This window comes from Megalops cyprinoides, chromosome 12, assembly GCF_013368585.1.
Source record: "Megalops cyprinoides isolate fMegCyp1 chromosome 12, fMegCyp1.pri, whole genome shotgun sequence".
In the NCBI taxonomy this organism is placed as follows: domain Eukaryota; kingdom Metazoa; phylum Chordata; class Actinopteri; order Elopiformes; family Megalopidae; genus Megalops; species Megalops cyprinoides.
This window is the reverse complement of record NC_050594.1, coordinates 27563828-27587124: the sequence shown is the minus strand read 5'-3', so window position 1 is coordinate 27587124 and position 23297 is coordinate 27563828. Positions and strand designations below refer to the sequence as shown.

Genomic DNA, 23297 nt, shown 5'->3' with positions numbered 1-23297 from the left:
GGAGAATGCACTTAGAAAGTGTCAAAAGGGGATGTACATACTGAGGAACTATAATACTTCAAAGGCATCTGATTCCGAAATTTGCCATAACAGGGTGTCAGCCAGCTTGTTAATATGCGTGCAACGAATTTTTAAAAACAAACATGCATGTAAGAATTCTTGGGGAATCCCAAAACGCCTCTAGCTAATAAAAGTGGTTTCGATTTTGAGTTGGTTTCGATTCTGCTTCTGGTTGGCTTAACAGACAAAGATTCGCAAAACAAGTCAAGGTATGAATCATAAAGAAGAGGACCTTTCATTTTAGCCATGTCTGGCCTGATTGTGTCTGGTTTTTTGTAGCAGAATACTGCAGAAACCATCAGCCTTTACCATACTTTCATAGTTCATTGTTGTGAAAATGCAGCACCCCCTAACAGTCTCATCAAAATCAAGTCTTAAGGTCCTGAGCCTTGACCCACTGCCCCGCACACCTCCTCTGGCTCTGCAAGATGACTGGACACTGCAAAATCAACTGTGAAGCCATTCAACTCACTCACTCACTCATACACATTCCAGGGTAACGACTTTGTTGCGGAACAGCAATAACTTAAAACTTAAAAACACAGAAACAAGTACCTCCCTCTTTTTTATTGTCTGTTCAAACAATTGCTCACAATTCAATAATTACAAAGATTTCGACTTGTGATTAAAAAAGCAGTAGTGTTTTGACAAATGAAGCCCCATTTTCAGCGGCTGAACAGAGAGAGGGGAAAATAAAAATACAGATTACTGTGACAGGTATTAAGATGACGCAAAATCAACAAGTTTCCTTAAGCTAATAAAATGTGCAAGTTTGATACAGTGTTTCTGAAAAAAACAACAACCACCATTTGTAGTATGTAACTATTAGCCCGTAATGTTTAGAACTGATGTGGTACTGTCATATAAAATGGCACTGAAGGCACACTAGAGTGACAAAGTGGATATGCCAGCCTGTATTGAAATATAGTCACAAACATCTGGATTTATAATACATGACAGGGAAATATACACAAAACAGCACCACCAGGTGGAAAGGTGGACCAATGGCTGCACAGTGCACAGGAGCTAGTCTGTGCTACATTTAACAACAATTACACGGAGATAGAGGATCATGGTGAGTGGGGTTTCCATGCATTTTTCTACAGAGCAAACAGAGGCAGCAGCAGCTTGCAAAGAGCTGTAATAAGTCCTGTGAGTAATCCAGTCTTTACGCTGTGTTACCACTAGTTTTGTTTAAGCACTTAACGCAACGGGCAACCTTTAACCTACAGTAGATTGCTGCAAAGATCGAGGCTAGAATACGAACGTTACACAGCCTTGCTGAAATCAATCACTGAAAGTGCCCACTGGTGTAGCAGGATGCCCTACAGAGCCAAGTGTGATGAGTCCTTTCCTTAAGATCCAATTATGTGTGACTGCAGGGAGAAAACAGGAGAGGAGGAAAACGAGCTCGTTGTCTGGGAAAAGGTCACTTTCCGTATGGATGCACTCCTAATCTGGTGCTCACTGTGACAAGTTAACATTTGCATACATATACTATACATTTAAAAACAACAAAATATGCCTTTTTTTGAAAAACAAACTTATCTATGATTACGGCATTTCATTATTATCATCTTCATTACTTTCTTTTGACTCCCTTAATCGATGATCCCAATGTTAATTCTGCTCCTTGCTGCTCTATGTAGATGTTATATATCAATGTAAAAAAGAAGAAATCACTTGTGGGTGAAAGATCTGGAGAAATTAACTGAAGATTTTACCCTGTAGACGTTAATACCACCGGCTATTTCACCTGTTGACCCAAGTTTGAACCTGGTTCACTCAAAGAGCACAATTTCAGTACAGTGAGGCGCAGCAGTGTACATTTTTCCTGTCCCGGTCCGAACACATTTAAACAACTATCTGTGACACCCTCACAGTAAGAAATAAAAACAAGAATCTTTAAAAGCAGATAGAGCAAGGAGAAAGCCAGGAATCCCTGTCTGCAAACCCTGACTGCATCGTCCTTCACGAGTTTTGTGAAGCATATTCATACTGACACGCACAAAGAAAAAAATGGTTGTCAAAAGACAGTTCCTTGGTGGGTCTATGCAGAGGGGGACAGGCGTTTACATGTGGCGGCACCGACCCGTGAATTAACACAAAGCAACACTCCTCTTGGTTAGAGAATATAAAATTAAATTAGTGGAAAGGATTCAGGGGCAAGAGGACAACAGAAATGGTAAAACGATTCTTGGCACTTTGCAGCAATTTAAATTCAAGTTGCGTAGGTGGGGGTGCTTCCTGTGCTCTCTAGGGCAGGGACTGGGAGTCAGGCGTCGAAGGTGGTGTGGTCGAGCCCGTCCAGGGTCAGCTGACTGCGGTGGGGCGAGTTGGGGCTCGGTGGGCTGCTGGGGTTGGAGCTGTTGGAGGGGGTTGAGTGTTTGGTGGAGTCCGAGTCGGGCTGGGAGAGAAAGAGATGAGCGGTCAGGAAACACACAGAATAGCAGAGGAGTCTAACCCTTCTCTTAGCTATTTGTTCTCTTTGCCATCTTAACAGTTTTTTACTTTCTTGACACAAGATCATTTCTTTCTTTCCAATCTGCCTGAAGTAGGAACTGCTACAAATGCTTGTACCTGAGTGTACTGGAAGCTCTCCAATTTACCACATGGGTAAGCTGGGTTCCCCCTCATCTCTCTGTGCTATGGGTCTTCTCATAGTTTTTTTGTCTTCTTCATAAAGAGCTATTTTTTTCAGTCTTTTCAACTCACAGGTTTTACTGTGCCTTTCTGACATCTCTGGATCCATTCCAACAATCTTCACCTTTTAAAATCTGACTGCTTTTTACTGTACTCTCTACACATTGTACAGACTTCTCCCTTTCTAGGCCTGGCAGGTTTCATTGCTAAAATGCTTTTCACAAAACTACCCAAAGGCAAAAAGTAGCTATATATAAAAATGGAAATGTTAAAGATCCTGAAGTAGCTTTTATATTCCTGTCCTCCAGCCTACAATCCAGTGGCTACCTGATACCATGTACACACTTTTTGGAACTTTGGCACAAAAAAATCTAAGAATATTGTAGAATTTTCAGCTTCTTGTTCAAGTTAACTCTTCACTAACAGGGCAGTTGGCATGATTTTGACCACTAACAAAACTACGAATGAGGAAGAAGTTTATTTTTCGAAGTCCTGATTTTTCAAAGCCCATAGTGATCCTTTTCTTACTTTTAAAGTTACTTATGTTTCTAGTTTGACACTCTGATCCATGCACTTTACTAATATTGTAGACACTGGTTGAAGAGTTCTTATATTATTGTAGGCTGTACTGTGAAAATAGATCCACTATATTATTTCAATTTGGACTGAAATCTTTTAAAATTTACAGTAGTTATCTTGATACTAGAGATTTACTGAACCTAAACATAGGTAAGAGTAATTGATACATGTTTAAGTGTTCAGTTAAGAAATGTCTATCATATTTAATCAAGCTCATGTCCTTTCCTAAACACTGGTAATCAGAGGTATGTTTTATCAGCCTTTTTCCACCAAAATAATTGTAAATAAACTGCACTTGGTTAAGTGGTGTCATGCGTATCAATATAAGACTATAACAAGACAAATCACTGTTAATATTGGGTGTTGAAATTAATTTTAAATTCTTGAGAGGGAATGTAGAGCGTATGTCTATTTACTCCTTCTGCCAAAAACCTAGGAGACTTCGTATTGCTCTCTGCCTTTCTCTTACTGCTTAGCCAAGTATCACAGTCTCACAGAATCAGGCTGCTTCATGCTACAGGACTGTAGCAGCAAAAATGAATGACCTGACAGGAAGATAGCAGCGGTGGAGTCTTTACCTCTCTCTCAAAGTCCTGGTCGGGATCGGAGATATGCCTGGATGACACTGCACCACTGAAGTCCCCACCCCCTGCAGGGTAAAAACAGGTACGCAGAGCAATATTAATGTGAGCACTGCCCAGACTGCGCTCACGAGCCGGAGCGGCCCTTCCCTGGCACCCCTGCCCTGCAGGCGCAGGGAGGGAGATCTCACCTGAGGCAGTGCGCGTGATGTAGGTCTTACTCCGCTGCTGTCTGGAGATGCTGGAGACCGGGCGCGGCCTCTCCTTCACAGACTCGTCCTGGGAAGACGGCAGCACGCTCTGTTCCAGTACGCAGAGACATGACATCAGACACGCAAACCGAGGAACACGCACTCCGACAGCGCGGTCAGACAGACAGACACGCACACACCCACACCGCACTTACACTCGAAGTGTGTGTTTTGCCTCACACACGAGTCTGAAATCTGATTCTGAAATCTATTCTGAAACACTAACCAGGTTATGAGAAAGACAGATGCCCATTAAGGGAAATGGTGCTGTTAATGCTGTTAAGTCCCGAATGTGTGTATTCTCCTATTCTTGTAAACGGACATGACGGTTAAAATGTTGCTCCTGTGATACCTCATATTCAACACTACATGTGCTTGCACTGATAGGTGCTAAACAGATTTGCAATGGGGTCAGCATAAGGTCCAAAATCTTCTTTGCTTTTCTTTGTCAGGGACAGCTGCCCACCAAAGCACAGGCTCCTATTACTGGGAACACCCACTCACTTACAATGACCAAACTGCCTCGCCCCTTTGATAGTTACACTACTGGAGTGGGGAAAAAGGAAATAACACAAATGAAGAGAGGAAGCAGGCGGGAGGGAGGGAGTGAGGGAGAGAGGGAGGGGGAGTGAGGGAGCGCTAGCCTACCCTTCCTAAGGAGGAGGTGGAAGGAGAGGAGGAGGAGGAGGAGGAGATCTGAGGCAGGCTTTGCAGTGAGGAAGGTTCTTTCTGGAGATAGATTTCTGCAGAGATAGGACTCATGTGATAGACGTGCTCAAAGTTGGTTGGAGGAGATATCAAAGCATGGTGTCGGGAGGATGAGGGGGAAGGAATTTCACTCTGCTACGTCACCAGAGGAGAGAAAATAGAACAAAGAGAAAGAGAGAGAAAGTGAAGGAGAGATACTAGTTAATTCTGGAGAGGGGAAAGAGACGTGAAAAGGGAAAACAAAAAGAAGAAAAAGTAACATCAAGGAGCTTGGACTGCAGTGCTGCTGTTGCCTAAAAATGCACAGGTCTCTGTGAAGGCACCTGAAAATCCTGCCTGCCATACACCACAGCTATATACAGCTCTGTGCAACCAGAGGAACTGGGCTCCCTTCAGCCGGGACTAACATACAGCTGCCTCTAAGTCTGCAGTCTGGCGTATATCAGAACAGAGCCACCCGAACTGTCCCTCCCCGGTCCTGGTGGGCTGTCATTACCAGAGGCAGATCCATCAGGACCTGCATGCCGTCCCCTGGGCCCATGTGTGCCACGTGATTGAAGTTGATTGGGTTGGAGATCATCTTGGACCTCAGCTCCGGGTCCCTCAGCATCTCTCTGTCAGGCACAGAAATAAACCCAGAGTTCAGAGCATGTTGTGCTCATTTTTCCCCACGGCAAACATCAGTGAATCACACCCTGAGTTTGGTTAGACACAATGAATGCAAGTGACAGGTTGTGTGTAAGTCAGTGACAGAGAGAACATCAGTCAGTTACAGGGAGATCGTGGGTCAGTGACAGGGTGAGTGTCGGTCAGTGATAGGGAGAACGTCAGTCAGTGACAGGGTGAGTGTCAGTCAGTGTTAGGGAGCACGTCAGTCAGTGACAGGGTGAGAGTGTCAGTCAGTGACAGGGAGACTATCAGTCAGTGACAGGGAGAGAATGGGTCACCTCCTCTGCTGCAGCCTCTCCTCCTCTGGCACTTTGAAGAGGAACTTCCTCTTGCTGCGTGTCCTGACCATCAGCTTCTTGCTGTTGTCGGATGTCTCGGGGACTGCCAGGTCAGAGCCATCTGCAAGAGGGAGCAAACAGGAAGGTGTCACACCCTGTGACCTCCTACATCCAGTTCACTGTACACCGTCGCTGCCAGTAAAACATCAATAAGGCTACACAACAACTTTTTGCAGCAAAATTTTGTTCATAAAATGACTCCATAAGTAAACCAAACTAAGACTTATGGATCTTTACCTGGGATCACTGGGAGTTAAAGGTACTGCACAACCTTTTGACAAATTAAAAATGTGACAAAACAATAATTCCTTCTTGTTTGCTACATTTAATGTACCAATTTTAAATTCTGCTGCTTAAATTCCGCACAAGGCTTTTCAGCTTTAGCAGAAGGAACTTTTTCAAACACAAGAGCACTGTTAGTTCTGGCGTTAAATAAATTAAAAGAAGAACCAGGCAGCTCTATCTTAGCAAAGGCAGACCTTGAATACAAATTCAACATTTAAGCTGTAGCTTAAAATCGTCTCTTTTGGTTTGGGAGACCAGGTGGAAGCCTGGGCTGGGGTTCAGATGTAATGACAGGCAGTACCTGAGGAGCTATTACTGAAGTAGATGAGGCGAGGCTGCTCTGAGCCCAGCAGGTTAAGCGTGCCCTCCACATTCAGAGGGCGGATCTGAGGAAAAAAAGACACGGCAGGTCAGAGATCACAGAAATGACTTAAAGACACCCACACACAGACCCACTCACACAGACACAGACACTAAAGAACTTTATCACTATCGGTCATCATTATCATCATCTGCGCCCTGCAACCTGTACCCACCTTTCTAAGAGAAATAGTTTGGACCCACTCAGTCGTGTTGACATCGAAGACATCAATACCATAATCACTGTACACGGTCAGATAGGAAGGAGTTGAGCCTGAAAGAGGACAGCGTAACTGGAGTGAGAAGGGTGGCACCTTCAGAGTAAGTAAATGGCTTTAAATAAAGTGAAACTGAAGTGAATACTTCAACAACCACTGGATTCTGACAGAAATGACCAAATTCATCCATATGCTTCAAAATATTTAAGAAAAACATATTATCACAGTCCTTGTATGAGAAGATCTGTAGAGAACACAGAAGAGAACACAGCTGCACAACTGTTGTGTCAGGTAAGTATACCCTATCCCCTATACCCTATACCCTATCACAATGTTTCTCCTTTCTTTGTCTCTTTCTCTGGCTTCCCAACCTACCTCTGTCTTTATTTAGGGAATGAATTCTGCACATCCTGTCTGTCTGTCTGTCTGTCTGTCTGAAATCTCTGCTCACTCTGCCACAAGGCTCTGTAGCACTGCGACCCTGACGCTGGAGCTGTAAGGCTGAGAGAACTGAAGTCCTACATTAGCGGTTTCAGCCGGTGACACATTCACGATAAAAGCTCAGCATGTAAAGAGGGAGGTGTTGGCGTACTGCAGGCGATGGGGCTGGCGGGCCACATGAGCTCCTGGGTGCGCGAGCGCCGGCCCTGCTGGTCCACGTACACGCCCAGCTGGCTGAAGCACAGAAGGTGCTCCTCCGCGCCCACCTCCAGGGCGTGCAGGGCGTCCAGCGGCTGCTGGCTCAGGAAGGAGAGCGAGGGGTCGGAGGGGCTGACCAGGCTGACGGGGGACGCCTCCCCGAGGAGGCTGAGCAGGGCGAAGCCGGAGGGGTAGCCCATGCAGAGCCGGTCCCGCACCATGCCCAGCCACTGCACCACGCCCGGCGCCTGCACCTCCCACACCTTCTTGTGGTGCGGCTTGGTGCGGGTGATCTCGTAGCACAGCACCTGCCGCTTGATGGCGGCCAGCAGGCAGGGCGGGCCGCCGGGCCGCAGGCTGCCCGTGGTCAGCGCCTGGCAGCCCTTGGTGTCGGGCAGCTTGATGTCGAAGTTGCCCTCCGCCCCGTCCAGCACCCCCCAGGGGTGGAGGTGCACGTGGCGGTTGCGGCCGCACAGCAGCACCACGATCTTCTCTTTGGGGATCAGCTCGATCTGGTGCACCTTCTTGCAGTCCGCCGCCCGCACGATCACTGGGGACACAGGAGCGCAGGGTAAGGCCTCAGCTCACAGACACACTGCACACTACTGCCCAAGCTCTTCTCCTGCTCACCTGCATCATCGTCTGAGCGAGCAGTGCTATTATATGCCAACACAACTCAGGGATAGGGAATTCATTAAATGTCAGGCAACATATGCCAACAGAAATTAATGAAACTTCCACACTATGGCCTTTACAAATCTGGGTTAATAAGTGGAGCCTTCAGTCATAGATTATTCATCAAAGGCCATATCAACAAAAAGTCACATATAAGTAAATACATCAATGCAGAAAACAGGCCTATAATTAAAAGATCACTGAAATCAGCACAGGATCAAATGCAGAATAATCTAGAAAAGCAGACAGATAAGAAATGATAAAGAAAATAAGAATCAGTTTCTAAAGAATGTGTCATAGCCATGTACCAACATTTGTGAATGACATTTGCAAGAGGCAAAAAGCTTTACAACTGAAAGACCAAAAAGGGCCACTTGAACAGCATCACTCAAAAGTCCACCTTCAACACTTACCATCCCTAGTGACTTCTACCACATACAGCCCTTCCTCAGTGCCCAGGGCTATGCGTTCTCTGTCTGCAGAGACAGAGGAAAGAGATGTCAACATGGCTCCACAAGCAGACAGCCCCCCCATACTCTGACTGATGTGGAACAGGGTTACATCACTGTCACATACCAGGACGTCACACCTCACACTGTGACTGAACTCCAGTAATTGGCAACAATCTGCTGTAGGTGGATGCAGCTCAATAAAATATGAATCTACTTTCAGTAAGGCTGCAAACTGGGTCATATTTTTTGTCCTTGCTGGTAAATACCATCTTAATTTTCAGTAGCTTTGAATGCCTGCCTTTTTTATATCTTCTAAAACACTGACGTTAATTACAGTCCACTTCAGCTGATGCACCACAAATTTAATACACCACAGTGTTGTGTAAAACACTTGACAGATTAAGGCTCTTCTCTGAGCCAACAAATCCTGTGGAAAAATGTTTCTATGCGGCCTCTCTTTTGTTGCATGTATAGTCAAGTTTGCATTCAACTAATGATGAAGCCCCAAGGCTCCCACCTTTAATTTCTCCATATTCCTGTACAAACCAAGGCTGCTGCAAGTGTCAAAATCAAGGCAGAAATTTCAGCCCGAGGGGGGAAACAAGGTTAACACCTGGAAAGGTTCAAGAGGACTGCTAGCGTTACCTTCCTTATGTTTTGTGTAACTGTGAAGCTGAGACATAATTTCAAATTCATTATCTTGGATTAATACTGAACATAATACTGATAATATTTGTGTCCAACTGGGTGAACCAAAAGAGCTTCAGAGATATTTATCACTATCCATTTTGATATAATACCCACTTTCTGACCTGTAATTCATTTACATCAGGCACATCAGTATTCATACAAGCTGAATTATGCAGCGTCTTAAACTCCAGATGTTGACTGACAGGAAAGTGCTTTAGCCCAATTCCCATCGCTCCGCTGACTCACAAGTTTCTTTAATACAGTTCATTCTGATATTGCAGGGTGCTCCTGAAGTGGCTGGCATTTTATTTTTTTCCCTTCTCTCTTCCTGGGGAAATCACTGAATTGCTTCTGTCTGGTGTGTCTGTTTTCTTTCATGCTTGACTCCTGGCGGATTTATAATCAAGCACTGTGGTGAATTTGCATTATGCTCTCTTTCCATTTCTCACTCCCGCCGTGTTGCTTTAATGGCGATGAGGCTCGGTCCTGACAAGAGAAATACACTGACCTCCACATTTGTTTATACCCTTCATAAATAAAACAAGATGATGATTTCACTGGAGAAATCCAAGTGCAGTGTTTTTTGCCTGGATAACTTTTAGTACTATAAAAACTTAACACAGGGAACTACTATGTGCCTTGCAAATAAAGGCACAAAAAGATCAAATGTATCCACAGCTTATAACTATAATTAAAAGTAGAATCCTGGGCCCCGGAATGGCTCAGACAGTAATGGTGCTTGTTCTTAGTGCAGGCTGAGCCCTACGGCCTGAGTTCAAAACCAGTTATGTCATCTGCTCACGATGACTCGGAGCCCACAAAGCAGAAAATAATTGGCTTTGTTCTATCTGGGGTAGAGTGGGTAGGTTGTCCAGAGTCCCCTCATCACACTGCAACTCATCAAGGACCTGCATGCTGCTCAAGTAATGCGAGCAGAGTACCACCTATTCTCCAATTAGGACCTGCTTCACTATAGTCTCCTGTGGGGGCCTGTGTGTTTCAACAAACTACACTGTGCAACCAGTGACAACAAATAAATTAGGTGAAAAAGGGGGAAAATACTAAAATTAATTAATAACAATGCCAGCCACAGGCAACATAGGCAAGTCATTGTTTTGCTCATTTGACATACTTATTTTTGATACTACATTCTCACGTAATGCACAGAGTAATAGAGCTCCAGGAGACTTGCTGGACAAAGTCTCAGATTTGGTTTGATATTGTGGTTCTGATTTTAAGTTCATCAGACTTTCTGTGTATTTCTTGGATTTTTTCTACTGCATGTTTGGTCACATTTCCTTTGTAAGATCACACAATTCAAAAAGCAAGTACGCCTTGGTTGATGGCAAGATTTGCCTTTTTAAAATAAAACCGCCAGGGTAAACACCAGAGAAGGGCAAGGCCAGACATTGGGGCAACCCCTGGAGGGAGGACAGGCTCCTGACAGCGGCCCTTACCCACGATGGCGGCAGAGATGGTGGTCTTGATGGCGGGCAGGTTGCTGTCGTAGGCCTCCTGCAGGACGTGCACCACGCGGTTCTTCAGCTTGTTCTTGTTGAGGATGTTCTGCAGGCCCTCCAGGATGCCCACCCACTTCCTCTTCTCCGCCTCGCTCTCCGCCAGCACCAGCAGCGACACGGTGCGCGCCGGCGAGCTCAGCAGCGACGAGGTCACCTAGCGCACAGGTAGGGGGATGAGTCACGGCTGCACAGGCACGTCACGGCTTCGCTTCACGACAGGTGCGTCTGGTTTCATTCACAGAGTGAAAATTTGATTGGTTTAGAAATGAACCGAAATACCTCCACACCTCTGTGCCTGGTTTGTACAGAGCTCTAACATCAAGCATAGAGAAGGCATAAGATTATCATATGGTAGGCCAGATAGGTGCAGTAACGTCTCAGCTAGCAGTAGCTAGCGTATACACACTCTACAAAATGAGTGAGCAGCACATTGTGCAAATTGAAGGTCATCCGTTACGCCACATTGCTTATTTCCATCTCGACAACACTGCCACCCTCAGCTGGAAATGCGGTCTCAGTGAACGGATTTGATACCATCAATGAAACTGATGGTTTCAGGTGTCAAGAGCCTTTGTGTACTTTTTGCTTCTGTTCCTTTCTATTACTCATGTTGTGCATCAGTTGCTAAATTTTTCACAAAGCAGTAGCATAGCATGGCTGAGCACAGCAAGAGGAAACCAGCAATCACTGGTGTCTTGATTAGCCAATAAAGTAACCTGGCTTTTATGGTTACCTCAAAGTGTGCTGATAAAGCTGTCCCCTGTACTAGGCCAGACAGCAGGGCTCAAGTTCTGAAACCCACCAAAGTTTCTCTTTCTGAACACAAAATGAGTCAGGCAATACTAAATCCCAGAAGTGGAAACCTGAAGGGAATCAATGAGACATTTCCGAATGAACAATGTACTCATTTCCCAAATGCACCATACTGATATAGTTATGAGAGTGAACATCCACCAGATTTATACAGAGATTTGTACTTTCCTTTTTATATCAAATCAAGCCATCTGAAACAAACCAAAAGTAAAAAGACATTAATACAGGGAATCCTTTGCCATTTCATTTTACTGACTGTCAGACTGTGTGGCTCCATTCAGATGAAACATGACCGCCAGAATCGCCGCTGCTGCAGAATCACGTGACCTGCACAAGATGCAACATTTCCACCAAAGGATCAAAGCCAAGACAGCAGCAGTCGACCTACCCTGAAAATACACGGAACATCTTTGCGAGTGGCGTGGATGACATCTGAAGCCAGGACCGAGCTCACGGAAAACTCCTCGTCTCTACAACACACAGGAACGAAGATGTCAGAGCACTGCATTCCACACCCGTCATTCCAAGAACAAATGGCTTCATGTTATTAATGTACTGAACTGTGGGCTCACTGGCATTTTCTACAGAAAATAGCCCGGGAGAGAGATTGTGTGGCATACCTCAGGTCCAGCACCTGGCTGGCCACCACGCCGGGCTGGGTGGACTTCCCCTCGGGTACGTCGTACAGGAAGAGCTTACAGTCGCACACCACGGCGTAGGCCCGCTGCCAGCCCTTCTTCACCCCCGTGGGCTTGGGGATCTGAAGCGCAGGAGCATAAAATGGCTCTTTCACAATACACAAACGCTGGATATGTGTGTATATTCAGACCCAACTCATCACACTGTATGTTATTTTACAGTTCAAGCTCAACAGAAGCCATTCATCTAAAATTGATCTACTGTTGTTTTAATTTGTGTCAAGATTAAGTTAGATTTTCTCAAGTTCTTACACAGAATATTTAATTCCACTTACTTAATTCCAATGTTGAGTTTCACTGCTAGTGTGTTATTACTAAATCAATAAAGTCAATATGTTATTGAAGGTGGTTCACAATTTACTATTTAATTCAATAGTCTCAGTAAACATTTACACTAATTATCTCCAAGCTGTGAATTGGAACCAAGATTGTTTAAGTAAATATAAAGCATTTTTTAAAATTTTGATTAAAGTTATGCAGAATTTATTTCATTACATATTGCATTATTTAATTTTTTGGACAGCTGCTCCTTTATTCCAATAAACACTGCATCGCGAGACAATAGTAGTTGGCACACTATAGCAGTGATAAGAATATCCACAACAGTCACTTTCATGCCTAAACCATTATGTTCACCAGACCAGTTTCTGCAGTTGTCATAAGGACATATCAGAAATTACAGGGCGAGGTTTCATAAGAGAGTAAAGGAAGTCCCTCCGATGTTGCCTGGACTGCAGCCAGCAGTCAATAGCAGCAACAACAGAGACTAATGGACAGACAGTTTGCGGACTTATCTTTTCAATGCCTGCTCTCTGCAGTTGGCACAGTCCTACAGCCCAGCTCTGATATTTCCTGCAGAACACCAGCACGCCCTGTAGGGTGTGGCTGGCTCACATCCATCTAAGACTTCAGTCAATGCATTCTGCACATAAACGTTATTATGCTTCTTCCTGCACCGTCTGGCTTGATTTTATCTGATAAGCAGCGCAATGCCACCAGGTAAAGGGCCTCCTATCAGCAACGCGTTTCAGTGATGCACCAATGGGTGACGACTTCAAAAGGCAAGCGGAGATAAGAATTTCAACACACAGATTGTCTGGGGATAAAAACGTTGGAAAGACAGCACTACCAGTCTAAAGGGAATGACTTCATTTTACAGCTGAACAGATGTCAATACCCACTATGAAATTAAGAGTTGTAAATGACATGCAATAAAAACATGAATAAAATATAACAGGAGCTTGCTCTTTATAACCTCACAGAATGATAATTTACTGTGTGGCTGGAAACGCTAACAGTCGCACATGATGGCTGGCACCCCAGCCAAGGGCCTCTTGGGAATTAGAATAGAGAAGGGGGAAGACTTCTGCACGAGCTGTCTGTGAACAGGAAACACCAAGAATGACACACAGCTCCTCTGGCGTAGAGACTCACCCTGACGAATCCCTTGTAGGCCGTCCCGATGCCCCTCTGTACATCGATGCCCAGAGGCCTCTTGGCCTGCTCAGGGGGGATGGGACACACCAACGGCGCTTTGTCCTTACAGGACACGTGACAGATGAAGGAGCACACTGCGGGCGAGAGGTTCCAAACGATCCAATTTAGGGACATCGTCGTCCTCCGCAAAGCATCAGTGTTGACAGTATCAAAACGCTGCACTGGGCAATCTGCATTTCAATCGTTTTCGGAATACTCCCCTACATCCTTATGACATAAAAGAAATTACAAGCACTCGTGGTGTGGACAGTCTTAAAACCCGTGACATCCTCTAAACATGCACTAAAAATGGGGTTCAAGTGATAGTGAGTGTTCTTCCTTTATTTTTTAGAGCCGCTTATCCTAAAGAGTGACTCCTTGAGGCAGACAGCACGGGGCAGGAGGAAGACTCACCCTCGCAGGCATAGCCCTGGCGAATGAGACCCACCATCAGGGAGGTGCAGTGGGTGCACTGGGTGGGGCTGGAGAAGGTCTTGATGCTCAGCTGGTGAGCTTTAGGCTGAAACACAGCAGACACAAAGACAAGGAGATTGAACAGAGATGACAAACACAGATAAACGCAGCCGAGGTACTGTGCAAGTACTCCAACAGGACTGGTAAACTACAGCTGTGATAAAACAGGAGGAGCACGTGGAACAGCACTTATCCCGACTGGAGACAGCACTGCCCCAGCCATCTCAGCTCCCAGAAGTTTCCGGAAATGTCTGGGGACGCTGGAGGCCACTGAAGCACACCCGTGTCTGAGGCGGAACAGGGACGGCCTGTGACAGCGAGGCGTGTACCTTTGGCGCTGTCAGCAGTGATGGCTGATACATGGGGGAGGCGGCCGTGGGGGCAGATGGGGGAGGCTTGACCGGTTCCTGTGTGTGAAAGCAGAGATCTCGTTACAAGGTGGACAGCTGGCGCACGGAGAACACTGACACTCAACACCCCGGCAGGACGCGCGGGAGACAAAGAGGAGGGGTTTGACTGGACACCATGGCGTGACAGATACTCACATCCTGCTCTGTGACTACCGATGGGAAGGACGGGGTGTCGGCCTTCTGGCCCGCGGCATCGAGCTCACTGATGGAGCTGGTCTGGAGGGGAGATGAACAGTTCAGGGTAAGGACACTGTACAGCCTGACTGGCTGACACAAAATAGATCACCTGACGCAATCTGCGCTACATATTCAATGGTGTCTTCAACAGCTGTTCTTCAGTGTGGTAATGGCTTGCTGGTACCTCATCTCACCAGTAGGGGGCATCAGCTGTCCCTTTTAGGCTCAAGTCTCTGACACCACTTTCACAAACACACACAGTGAGAGAGTACCACACTAACATGAAGGGGAGGGACAGCACTAATGCCTACATCCACAATCTGCATGGAAGATCTCTTCCCATTCTGGTCAGTCCTCACAGAAGGGAATGGAATCTACCATCTTACAGTGATCCCAGCATGTGTGGTGATGATGGATTCTCTTCCAGAGGTACACCCTTGCAATAAACACTGTCAATGCCATGACAGAGCCATGGGGCCGTTTGGTCAAGAGGAGGACACTTAACTTACCTGTACTAATTATGACAAATATTCTCAGACATTACTTCAAAGTTATTGGCAGAATTTGATGAACATTCAGTCGATTGGAGTGAAAGGAAGATGCAAGGCCTACCGCATTGCAATTCAGTGAGAATATTCATCTAATCACTCACTCATTGGAATTGCTCTCATTCATCTAGTTTTGTCAATAAATATTCTAAATGAATTTTCTTTATTGACCATGATTCATATTCAAGTCATATTATTCAGGGTATTAGTTATTAGTTATTAAGTAAGTACTACTGTAATTAGTGACCCGGCACTAAGAGCCAGTGCAGTCATTGCATGCTATTCACTGTTAGCTCAAATGAAGTGTGACTTGACAAAGAATTGTATTGGTTTTCTGCGAAGTTAATGGCCGGAGGCTCTTAGAGCAATCATCAGGGACACTACATCTGAAACCCATCCTACTTAGCTATTCTACCCGTTAGCCGCTAATGTTCACTGCAGCGGACCGGGGGGGTGGGATGGGGGTGGGCAGGGGAGGCATGGAGAGCTGATTATTCTGTCAGGAATAAGGCTACAGAATGAGGTGGGAGGGGTTACTGCGGGAGGAGGGCTCTGTTCAGCCAACTTACTTCATCCCAAAACGCTAGCAGAGAGGACGCGGACGAGGAAGAGACCGAGTCCTTTTTTGGTAACAGATGTGAGGGACAAAAATAAAATCATGTTGCTTTGTTTTTTTTTGTTCCTTTTTTTTTTTAACTTGTGCATTAGAACAGAAAGAACTCTGGAGCAAAAGGAAATCAGGGAATGGAGATACGGTCAGCAAGTGCATAACAGGCCACGGCAGTGCTGTCCAAAACCACCACTCCTGACTTCAAATGACCCCAGGAGAACTTTGGAATAAATATAAAACCCTAAAACCACACAATTCTACAAAAAACACCATCAATAAGAATAATAAATCCACAAAAAGGCACCAATGTCATGGGTAAAAATGTGTAACTTGAAGGGCTGGACAGCGGTGATAACCAAACCAAATTATTTTCTCTTCTCTTGTAGGTTCACAACTGACCACTCTCATTTTCCCACGATGCAGCTGGCTATCAAAGGCCCAGACTAGCTATTCTGTCACAAGCAAACAACTTGCAACCACAGAGCAACTTATTTCAGAGAAAGGGTGACTGTTAGTAGCTCAGACACAAAACGAGCTGCCCCTATGAGAAGAAACGCACACAGCGATACTTACCAGACACAAAGACATTTCCCCTGGAATGTGTCTAATACAGTATCTAGGGGTAACTGTATTATCACCCCAAGTGTAATTTGTTCGTGGGGGTTGATGGATCTATTAGGAAGAGTACCGGACAGGGGTCTCTCACTCCTCTTACACAGGTAGCAGCTTCGAGTCTGAAATGAGGAGGCTAATGTGGCCTGGTGATACAGACTCTGAAGATCATTCCACCCATTAAACTGTGTGCATCAGGGGAACTGCTGGTTATGCAAAAGCCTCCCTCTGATTTATTTAAATCACTATGCACTGTAATGAGCTAAGAGGAACCCCATTCATTTTAATTAGCCATGTATCTCCATTATGTGATTTACAAAAGTAGGAGGGCTCAAACCTTGAGATAAAGCAACAGCTTACAGAAGAGGACTGAAGTTGGACTTACTCTGAAAGTGAGGTCGTGGGCAAGTGGGGAGGTGTTGAAGTACTCAAAAATGGAGTCCTGGAAGTCTGGGAGTTTCAAACCTATGGATGAAAATACAGCAGGTATCACAGTGCTGCCACCTGTGGCAATATCTATGAACAATGCATTGTTTGGTGAAACTAGTTAGCAGGGGTGTGGCCACAGGAAGTTTGAACCACAACTGACAAGTTCCCAGTTTGAATCCCTCAGAGCCTCTGGTTACCTCTGTCTGTTCGAGACCGGCTATCCTCCAGGTCCTTCTTCATAGCTTCCAGCTGCTCTGCCATCTCACGGTTCTTAGCCTCTGACTCCTTTAGCTTGCTGTAAGAGACCCGGAGGGGTAAAGGGTCAAACACTACCCCTGAATTAGGGACTAAATCAAAGTCAGATGCTCTTACCCAGAGCGACTTAAGTGCATCACTATGCTAACAGTAGTTATCGAGAAGCAGTACAAGAGGTAAGAGTTAAGTAGTAAACCAGTGTAGCTTGCTTTTTTATAGAAAATAGGGATAGATAGGATAGACAGAGATAGAAGGTAGACTAGAGATACAGCTTGAAAAGATGAGTTTTCAGTATATCCAGTACATCCATGTGTCTGCATCAGCACTGACCTCTCGAAGGAGATGTTGGCTGCCTTGACCTTGCGCAGCTCCTCCTGTACCAGCTGCTTGGCCCGGATCTCTGCGTCCAGCGCTGACTGCAGCTCCAGCCGGGCCGACATGTCCAGCTTCTGACTGCGGCGCACCTTCCACAGTGGATCCTGGGAAAGGGAAGGGATTGGGGGGGTCAGAAAGCTCCTGGGGTCCCACCCGCTCAGAACAACCACCTCACAAAAAAACTCCCCGACAGAAACCCCTCTCGGCCACTACAATGAGGGCACACAGAGCCATGTCACACAGGCAAAATCTGTGAGTAGGGCTGTGTCCTCACAGTGATGTTCACCACCCCGGGAACATCACACGCCAGATCTGACTCATTTATCTCTTAGCTTCGATTCGAATCACAGCAAAAGCTTTCAAGCTGAATGGCGTTCCCACACCTCAATCCACGCACTTAAAAAGCTCTTATTTTCTTCCATGGACTCTGAGGGCTGGGAGCATGGGCACCCCTGTCACACAGGCAATGATTAATGGAGAACTGGCTGGTGTGGCAGGAGTCCAACGGTTGCAGCTGCTGCCAAATTACATGCGCAACATGGCAATCGTGACATCGCAGCTGATGGAGAGAAAATGCTGGAGCATCATCAGACAGACCCAAATGACCCTTTTTTACTTCACAAGAGAAAGGAAATCACCAACAGAGTGGCAGAACTCAGAATTGATTTTTTTCAGAAGGGGAGGACCACTGAACTGGCAAATTGGACATATTCAGCAAATTAACAGGCAGTTTTGTATAACTCAATGTCACAGCAGAAACAGAATGGAGCAACAGAACTCAGGGGGGGTAATCACATATCCCAGAAAGTTTCCCTGTAGCAGAAGCTGGTGACTCTGAACTCTGTGTTCATGGGGTAACACTCTCTGTGTGATGCTTGCTGGTCAGTGAAATGGACAGATCAACCAAGTGATGTTAGACAAACAAACATGCCACTGGCTTAACAGACTGAGATGATAATCAAAATCTTAATCTAACATGCACATCTTCTGCTGTTAATGTAGCCATTGTATCAAAGCCATGCACCGTCTGGCAGCTGTTTCTCTTCCCCGACTACCAGCACAGCCTCCCATGACAACACATTCCAGCCTTTTGATCTGGCTATCACAGTTTTCCTGATAACCATGGAGAGGTATCTGAAATAACCTTCCATTTCACACTGAGTCTGTCTTGCAGCTATTTCTGATATACATTTAGATAACCTGACACTAGATAATGTTTTCAATTCAGTGCAGATCAAGGTTTCTCGTGCATAAAATCTCATCTCTGACAGATGGAGAAATGACAAAATCTGTGCTACCACCACTCTGAACTTCATTACTGCTCTATATTTTGGGTTATATGAAAGATGATTTGCAATGCTGCATGCATGAGGGAAAGACAATTGCTACACGTTGCAAGGCTCTGATTTCAATGGCTTTTCAGAGCAGAACAATAGACCCTCCAGAGCACCTATAAATCTGAACAACAGTTAACTACTGTCTGTAATGTTTTGAGTTTTTTTAGACAAAGCTCCAAAGGTCAAAGACTAATAAACAATAGTTAATGTTTCTCCTCTCTGTGGCATTAAGAGACCAACACTGCACATAAAATTAGTTGAGCTCTTGACCAAAACGACAACGACGTAGTCCGTATGACGAAGCAATATCAAAAACTCCAAACACCATCTGCTAGGGGTAACACTGACCTAATGTCTCAGCTCTAATTTCTCAGCCAGCACAGCATGATTAGGCTCCTTCCTTCAGCTAAGCACTGCCATAATTATGCCATAATCATCACTTGTTCAGTTTCAGTGAGAGGTGCTGCTCACTGGATTTCCTGGGCGAAGACATATCAATCGAGTGCTAATGATTGAGATGAGAACTGAAACTGAGATGACAAGCAGCAGACGATATCTCCTGTACGGCCCGTGGAGAATCAGCGTTTCCTCCTGCATTGATTTTAGGAGGGCGATTTTGGGACGCACTCACCAGCTTGTCCCCCCCATGGGGGACCATGGACCTCTGAAAGGGGCTGCTTACTCCTGAACCTTGCAGGGGTGGCAACTGAGATAAAGATTTACAGACATGCACACGACTTTCAGTGAAGAATCACAGGATTGCCCTGTAAGAGCACAGCACTGTAAGTTTTCAGTTTGAGAGAGGGACGGTGCAGTTCCACTGCGCATCTCATGGGGTGCAGGTGATCGGAATAAAGCATGAGCTCTGTGCTTTACCACACTGCCCCAGTGCTGCATGGGCACTGCTGACAGAGGGAGCTCTGCTCTGAGGGGACTGCAGAGGCCTGGTGTGAAGAACAGGACCTCCAGGTGGAGTGGTGTGGTATGGGGGGAAAGGTAGAGAGGTGTGGGGGTCTCACCATGGGTCTGGAGCCCAGACTGGAGCTGCGCAGCGACTCCAGCTCCTCTGTCATCTTAGAGGCCAGAGCCTGCAGGTAGCCCCGGGCGTCCTTCTCATCGCTCACCCTGCAGGACGACACAACACTCCGTCACACACAGACACACACACACACACACAGACACACACAGACACAGACGCAGAGGCACACACAGACACACACACACACACACACAGAAATCCACATGCGGCACACACACAAAGGCTGACACAGCACTCTAAGCTGTGTGAGAACCAGAGCTCAGGTTAATCTGGGGTCAGCATAGTTGTGTGCTCAGGAACTGAGTGTTACATCTATTCTTGTAATTAAAATGGTTGAAACAAATGAAAACCCTGCTGAAAACGTGTATGCAGCTCAAAGAGAGGGGGATTTCCTTTTTAGCTGAGGTGAAGTCTCTATAATGCTAACACAGGGAAATAATCAAGCAACTCAGCGTGTGAATGTATCCCTTGCCTCACAGCTGCAGTGCTGTTTATTTGAAGTGGTTTAGGGGTGGGGTGATGGCAGGGGGACACACCCGGGGAGGGGCGATGCAGCGGGGACCTCGCTGTGGCAGAGGGCGCGCGTACACACTCACACACGCACGCACGCACACACACACGCACGCACACACACACGCACGCACACACACACGCACGCACACACACACACACACGCACATACACGCACGCACACGCACGCACACGCACACACACGCACACGCACGCACGCACACACACGCACGCACACGCACGCACACGCACGCACACACGCACACATGCACGCACACACGCACGCGCGCACACACACACACAAACACAAACACACACACACACGCATGCGCGCGCGCACACACACGCACGCACACACACACACGCGCTCATGCACACGCACACTCACCACTGGATGATCTCTGCGATCTGCGCCTCCCAGTGCGCCACGCTCTCCTTCTTGCCGGAGAGGTCCTGCAGCTCGTCCTCCAGCTGCCGGTTCTGAGCAGTCAGCTTGTCCACGAACGTGCAGAGCTGCAAAGGGGAGAGTAGAATCAGCAATTCAAGTGTGCGTCTTTCCCCCCACGGTGTGACGCACTGTCCCCCACACCCCTGCGTTGCTGGCTCACCTTGTCCGACTCGCTGGTCAGCTTGCGGTTCTCCTCGGTCAGCATGCTCCGCTCCCGCTCGTACTTGTCCTTCAGAGCGCTGAGCGCCTCGTCCATCTCGCTTTGCCTGCACACAGACACACACACCTCACCATACAGATACTCACACTACAGCAGAAGAACTCCTCATGGATACACACACAGACACACACACCTCACCATACAGATACTCACGCTACAGCAGGAGAACTCCTCATGGATACACACACAGACACACACACCTCACCATACAGATACTCACACTACAGCAGAACTCCTCCTCATGGACACACACACAGACAAACACACCTCACCATACAGATACTCACACTACAGCAGAACTCCTCCTCATGGATACACACACAGACACAGACACCTCACCATACAGACACTCACGCTACAACAGAACTCCTCCTCATGGACACACACAGACACACACACCTCACCATACAGATACTCACACTACAGCAGAAGAACTCCTCATGGACACACACAGACAAACACACCTCACCATACAGATACTCACACTACAGCAGAAGAACTCCTCATGGATACACACAGACACACATACCTCACCATACAGACACTCATGCTACAGCAGAACTCCTCCTCATGGACACACACAGACAAACACACCTCACCATACAGACACTCACGCTACAGCAGAAGAACTCCTCATGGACACACACAGACAAACACACCTCACCATACAGACACTCACGCTACAGCAGAAGAACTCCTCATGGACACACACAGACAAACACACCTCACCATACAGATACTCACACTACAGCAGAACTCCTCATGGACACACACACAGACACAGACACCTCACCATACAGACACTCACACTACAGCAGAACTCCTCATGGATACACACAGACACACACACCTCACCATACAGACACTCACGCTACAGCAGAACTCCTCATGGACACACACACAGACACCTCACCATACAGATACTCACACTACAGCAGAACTCCTCATGGACACACACACAGACACAGACACCTCACCATACAGACACTCACACTACAGCAGAACTCCTCATGGACACACACACAGACAAACACACCTCATCATACAGATACTCACACTACAGCAGAACTCCTCCTCATGGATACACAGACAAACACACCTCACCATACAGACACTCACACCACAGCAGAAGAACTCCTCATGGACACACACAGACAAACACACCTCACCATACAGACACTCACGCTACAGCAGGAGAACTCCTCATGGATACACACAGACACAGACACCTCACCATACAGATACTCACACTACAGCAGAACAGCAGCTCATGGACACACACACAGACACAGACACACTGGACAGAGATCAACCACTGCACTCTGTCACCTTTCCCATCTTTGAACGGTTTGAGATGAAAAGGTCAGACTATCTGTGTCTTTCAGGGTCTGACCAATGCCCTCTCATCAGGAGGCAATGCCACAGGCACCGGAGGGTAAGCTCTGCCAGCTAGCCGCCGCAGTGTGACGTGGGCCCTTACCGCTCTCTCTTGGCCTTCTCCAGCTTGTCCTTCAGCATGAGCACCTCCTTGTGGAGCGAGAGCTGCTGGCCCTCCGAGTCCTGCAGCTCCTTGCGCAAGTTCTTCAGCTCGGTGGAGTGGGAGGCCTCCAGGCGCACCAGCTCCTCCTCGTAGAACAGGACCTTCTTATCCAGCTCTGACTTCACCTTGGAGAGCTCCTGCTGGGTCTCTGCGCTCAGGCCCGCCACCCGCCCGCTGCCCTGCTTCACCTGCAGACACCCACACAGGGCGAGGGAAGAGGACAGACATTACATTACATTATTGGCATTTAGCTTGACTTGCATCCAACTTACTTCGGTTACAGTTTTTTTTTTGTAATGTTATCCTTTTATACAGCTGGATATTTACTGAGTCAGTTGTGGGTTAAGTACCTTGCCCAAGGGTACAGCAGCAGTGCCCCAGTGGGAAATCGAACCAGAAACCTTTTGGTTACAAGTCTTGCTCCTTATCCACTATGCTACACTGCCGCCTGAGAGAGTGCAGCATAGTGGTTAAGGAGCAGGACTTGTAAACTGAAAGGTTACAGAAAGCCTCATCCAAATTTTGCATCACCATGTAAATGAATATGTGACTACTGAGTGCTTAAAAGTGTTTAGAAGACCTTAAAATATACAGTGGATAGATGCCTTCGAGAAACAATTTCAGCCTTTGCGTTGGGTAAGATGCTGGGACGCAGCTG

General features: G+C 46.6%; 1 protein-coding gene across 5 annotated transcripts in view; it reads right to left on the bottom strand.

The window, feature by feature from the left end:
- Positions 1-700: 700 nt before the first annotated feature.
- Positions 701-23297, bottom strand: part of cdc42bpb (CDC42 binding protein kinase beta (DMPK-like)) — a 66039-nt gene continuing 43442 nt past the window's right edge. The window contains exons 14-38 of one of the 5 annotated variants that reach the window (XM_036541746.1): positions 22580-22827; positions 21040-21145; positions 20820-20944; positions 19902-20007; positions 17501-17649; positions 17113-17210; positions 16872-16951; positions 15834-15884; positions 14675-14755; positions 14459-14536; positions 14070-14175; positions 13614-13750; positions 12102-12241; positions 11870-11951; positions 10606-10822; positions 8420-8482; positions 7285-7881; positions 6651-6748; positions 6416-6500; positions 5770-5890; positions 5319-5436; positions 4763-4957; positions 4055-4163; positions 3861-3931; positions 701-2467 (exon numbers count right to left, since the gene is read on the bottom strand). In XM_036541746.1, the coding sequence (XP_036397639.1) occupies positions 2336-2467; positions 3861-3931; positions 4055-4163; positions 4763-4957; positions 5319-5436; positions 5770-5890; positions 6416-6500; positions 6651-6748; positions 7285-7881; positions 8420-8482; positions 10606-10822; positions 11870-11951; positions 12102-12241; positions 13614-13750; positions 14070-14175; positions 14459-14536; positions 14675-14755; positions 15834-15884; positions 16872-16951; positions 17113-17210; positions 17501-17649; positions 19902-20007; positions 20820-20944; positions 21040-21145; positions 22580-22827 (3393 nt within the window). In that variant the 3' untranslated portion in view covers positions 701-2335. The remainder of the gene's footprint in view (positions 2468-3860; positions 3932-4054; positions 4164-4762; positions 4958-5318; positions 5437-5769; positions 5891-6415; positions 6501-6650; positions 6749-7284; positions 7882-8419; positions 8483-10605; positions 10823-11869; positions 11952-12101; positions 12242-13613; positions 13751-14069; positions 14176-14458; positions 14537-14674; positions 14756-15833; positions 15885-16871; positions 16952-17112; positions 17211-17500; positions 17650-19901; positions 20008-20819; positions 20945-21039; positions 21146-22579; positions 22828-23297) is intronic. The other 4 variants (XM_036541747.1, XM_036541749.1, XM_036541748.1 and 1 more) reach the window with 4 other exon arrangements.